The 4,991-nt window shown below is 40.6% G+C and overlaps 1 protein-coding gene across 1 annotated transcript in view; it reads left to right on the top strand.

Moving 5' to 3' along the window:
* The first annotated feature begins 264 nt into the window (after positions 1–264).
* The window catches only part of LOC120563181 (CREB-regulated transcription coactivator 2), a 57,948-nt gene continuing 53,221 nt past the window's right edge, over positions 265–4,991 (top strand). Inside the window, exon 1 of the mRNA XM_039807337.1 lies at positions 265–471. Within this exon, the coding sequence (XP_039663271.1) occupies positions 298–471 (174 nt within the window). The 5' untranslated portion in view covers positions 265–297. The remainder of the gene's footprint in view (positions 472–4,991) is intronic.

Genomic DNA, 4,991 nt, shown 5'->3' on the forward strand with positions numbered 1-4,991 from the left:
CAAAGGAGTCAAAAATTGTCCAAAAAAAACTGTTGAAAGTGAAAAAAAAACCAAAAAAAAAAAAAAACCTTTTTTTTTTTCTTTCTTTTTTTTATTAAAAAAAAAAAAAAAAAAAAAAAAAAAAAAAAAAAAATTTTGCTCATTTCTCGTCACTAGTTAAACCGCTCGAGGCTTTATTTTTTATATGTTAAAAGCCCCCCCAAAGGGCGGCGGAGTTGAGGCTCTTTTTTTTTTTCCTTTCTCTGCGGAAAAAAAAATCATTCCACTACGTCAAGTCGTCCCGTCAGCTCGGCGAAGATGTCTGCGACGGGTACAGGCGGCTGTGGACCCGGACCCGGACCCGCCTCGGGCGCCGGGTCCGGGGCTTCCAACCCACGAAAGTTTAGCGAGAAGATAGCGCTGCATACCCAGCGACAGGCCGAGGAAACAGCCGCTTTCCAGGAGGTTATGATGGACATCACCTCGACCAGGGTAAGTCTGAGACGGCGGTAGGAGGAGGAGAGTTCCCCCGGAGGAAGAGAGGCCTTGCCCGGGCACGTCAAGGCTCCGAGATAACGTTATCTGCTGCCTCTACACGGGGCTCTGTTTAGCGTTGGTGGCATTCAAAGTGAGCGACGTAACAACGTGGCTGGTTTTAGTTTGGTGTGTAGTGTTAGCGGAAGATGTTGTTGCCTCTTGTTGTCCATTTCCGATACGTCGTTAGCGTAGTAGCAAGCGTTAGCTAAGAGGGCTAAAGTTGGCTTGTTTACTATGTTGCGTGAACGTAGCTGTCACCCTGCTAGAGCCGCGGAGAGAACGTCCCGCCGAACTCCGCTGAAAAATCGGGCAGTTTCGCCTTCCTTATTTCAACACATATATTTAACAAGAAAAAACATAAATTAAGATGTTTTGCCAACTGTATTTGTTCTTCTGAGAAATTCGGCATTCAAGGGAGACGCATTAAAGTACTATCAAAGCTTTTAAACTGCCTCACGCCTCTCTGAGGACTCATAACGGACGTTACGTTACGTTACGTTACCTTAACGTTACACTTAACAAAAAAAACAAAAGTTGGTCTTTTAAGGATTGCGTTTTTTTTTTGGTGAGTTTGAGCTCTGCCGTTTTGAATAATATAACCAAACTACGCATTCTACGTACTTGAAGTCGTGATTTGTCTGGTGTGCGTCCTTCAAAAAGACTGATTACTTTATAGTGGCATGTTTCTCTAATGGAATTTGGCGTGACGGTCTTGACATGCAAGTTGGGACTTGATTATTCGCGGCTTTTACTGAAGATAGTTTAATTTTCTGCTGTGTACGTTTACACTGACACGAATGACAAGTTGTTATTAGCTACGTTAGCTAAACCAGGATGTGTTAGTTTCAGTCTGTAGTGGGCTACTGGGCGCCTGCAACAACCAAGCTCATATAACACATTTAGTTAATTTACTTAATTTGTTTAAGTCATCTTAAGTGTATACTAAAGAGTATGGTGAGGCAACAAGCAGCTGAACAACTTAGAGGACTTTTTTTTGAATAATATATGATATAATAACATAATTATTGTTGATTTTAATCATTTTATCAAGTTAAACCTTTGTTATTTCCTGTATATTAAGATAAATTGATTGTTTTTTGTTTTTTTTGGGGGGGGGGGGCTGTCTGGCTATAGGTTACTTTGAATTGTAAACTTTAAAAGACAGTTAAATATTTCTTTTTTAATTTTTTTAACAAAGTAAGTGATAAAAATAACAATATATTCATTTAAATAGGAGATATAAAACTCTCGCATTCAGCTGTTGCTGCTGGTGTGTCCTCTGTGATTTTTACTTTTTTTTTTTTTTTTTTTTAGGAAGTAGTTATGCATCATGACATCATGGTAGTGTTACAGCCTTCTGTCTGCTAAAAGTTCAGTTTTTGCCGCTGACAGGCTCAGGCTCACCATCACCAAACTCACCAGACTCCATGTAAATAAACAGTACTTTTTTATTATCCTAAAACACACTTCATTAAAAGTAGGGGTGCAAGATCTATCGACTCAATATCGTTATCGCAATATATCGAATAAGTGTGCGATATTTAGTTGTGACGCTGTAATGATCATCATTTCATTGGCCACGTGTAAGTGAAGAAATAGAGACAACTTAAACGGAATGAATCGGAGAAGAGAAAGAAAAGTTGTGTCCTGTTCTCTTTATTTATATATTTTATACTGTCCAACCTGTAAAACGTGTCCTGTTCTGTAGACATGAAATAAACCTTGTGTTGTATTTGTTATGAATCTATTTTGATGCGTTTTCCTGTAACTTTTGTAATTTTACATATTATTATAATAATGTATACTGATCCCCAGTGGAGAAATTACAATTTACACTCCGTTTTTGTTAGAAATCAGAGCACACAGGCCTGAGCGGTTGGGTGCCTTGCTCAAGAGCACCTTGGCGGTGCCCAGGAGGTGAACTGGCATCTCTCCAGCTACCAGTAAACACTCTTGTACTTTGGTCCGTACTGGGACTTGATCCAGCAACCCTCCAGTTCCCAACCCAAATCCCTACGGACTGAGCTACTACCAGTCCGTAATCTTAATTAAACCCTAATCAAAAGTGGACCGAAACTAAATAAAACTATCAAAAGCCGTCTTGGTTCATCTTTCCACTGTTCTAACAATCACCACTCTGGTTTGGTTGAAATAAACCCTTAATTCACCCATTTACATGTGGAGATATGCTGGCTCTATACACGCTAAAAGTCCTGATTATTTACATGGAGTCTGGTGGAAATATGCTGGCTCTATACACTCTAAAAGTCCTGATTATTTACATGGAGTCTGGTGGAGATATGCTGGCTCTATACACGCTAAAAGTCCTCATTATTTACATGGAGTCTGGTGGAGATATGCTGGCTCTATACACGCTAAAAGTCCTCATTATTTACATGGAGTCTGGTGGAGATATACTGGCTCTATACACGCTAAAAGTCCTCATTATTTACATGGAGTCTGGTGGAGATATGCTGGCTCTATACACGCTAAAAGTCCTCATTATTTACATGGAGTCTGGTGGAGATATGCTGGCTCTATACACGCTAAAAGTCCTGATTATTTATATGGAGTCTGGTGGAGATATGCTGGCTCTATACACACTAAAAGTCCTGATTATTTACATGGAGTCTGGTGGAGATATGCTGGCTCTATACACACTAAAAGTACTGATTATTTACATGGAGTCTGGTGGAGATATGCTGGCTCTATACACACTAAAAGTCCTGATTATTTACATGGAGTCTGGTGGAGATATGCTGGCTCTATACACACTAAAAGTACTGATTATTTACATGGAGTCTGGTGGAGATATGCTGGCTCTATACACACTAAAAGTACTGATTATTTACATGGAGTCTGGTGGAGATATGCTGGCTCTATACACGCTAAAAGTCCTGATTATTTACATGGAGTCTGGTGGAGATATGCTGGCTCTATACACGCTAAAAGTCCTGATTATTTACATGGAGTCTGGTGGAGATATGCTGGCTCTATACACACTAAAAGTACTGATTATTTACATGGAGTCTGGTGGAGATATGCTGACTCTATACACGCTAAAAGTCCTGATTATTTACATGGAGTCTGGTGGAGATATGCTGGCTCTATACACGCTAAAAGTACTGATTATTTACATGGAGTCTGGTGGAGATATGCTGGCTCTATACACGCTAAAAGTCCTGATTATTTACATGGAGTCTGGTGGAGATATGCTGGCTCTATACACGCTAAAAGTCCTGATTATTTACATGGAGTCTGGTGGAGATATGCTGGCTCTATACACGCTAAAAGTCCTGATTATTTACATGGAGTCTGGTGGAGTTTGGTGATGGTGATTTCGGGGCTGTGTCATGTTAAACTTAAAGGATCTTACTCTTTAACTAAAAGCTCTATCTCTGTAGGGATCCTTTCCATAATGTCGTCAGACACTTAGAATAATAATCTGTCGGTGTCAAAAACCAAATTTGCCCTATAGCAGTGGTTCCCAAACCTTTTTATTTTAGCACGGGCCCCTGTATTTTATAAATACAAATAATTACAAGTGCTGCAGACCGTCGGCGCTCAGCTCTGCCGATTTACATGATTGCGATCTCAGCGAGGAAGTGATCTGGGTGATTTGGGGTTTTTTTAAGTCATAAAAGTGCAGCCGTGCCTCCGACACATTTGGAACCAAGGGCGCCTCAGTTTCAGGTGACAGAAAAGATTGAAATGAGCTTTCAGGGTTTCTCTAGAAGTGAGTGCGGACTTCCCAAAATGAGTCGTGTCGAAGTTGCGTCAGCCTGTTTTGTGTTAATGATGCAGAGCTGTTATCACTGAGTCATCGCTGAACTGACTGGGGCAGGGTAGAGCACACGCTGCGATCCCAAATGTTACTATGGTTGTTTTTATTTTATTTTTTCAGCGTAGAGGAATTTTTGGCGCCCACCCACCCCTCCTCTGCCATCAAAGAGGTTTTAGCCAGCACCAAAGGAAAAGTCACTAGTGCCAAAATGATAAGAATTGAGAGGAAAGATAGCAGTTAGAATCTCTAATAGCATTTTATCAAACAGCGTGGACTTCAGATGTGAGAGGAGGGAGGTTAGCTAACGTTAGCCAACCTGTTTATGAAATAAATCACATTCGAATAGTATTGATTTTTTTTATACTATTCGAATTATATTCGACTTTCGGAATTCATTTCAACAGCCCTAACACACACACACACACACACACACACATACATACACACGCGTACATATACACATGTACACGCACACACATACACACCACACACGTGTACACATTACATGCACACACACGCGTGTGCGTACACAACACACGTGTACACACACACACACATGTACACACCACACGTACACACACACACACACACCACACGTGTACACACCACACGTACACACACATGTAAAACACTACACGACACAATAATAACAATAACACACCACACGTGTATACCATTAACGCACACACAC

This window comes from Perca fluviatilis, chromosome 7, assembly GCF_010015445.1.
Source record: "Perca fluviatilis chromosome 7, GENO_Pfluv_1.0, whole genome shotgun sequence".
Lineage (NCBI taxonomy): Eukaryota > Metazoa > Chordata > Actinopteri > Perciformes > Percidae > Perca > Perca fluviatilis.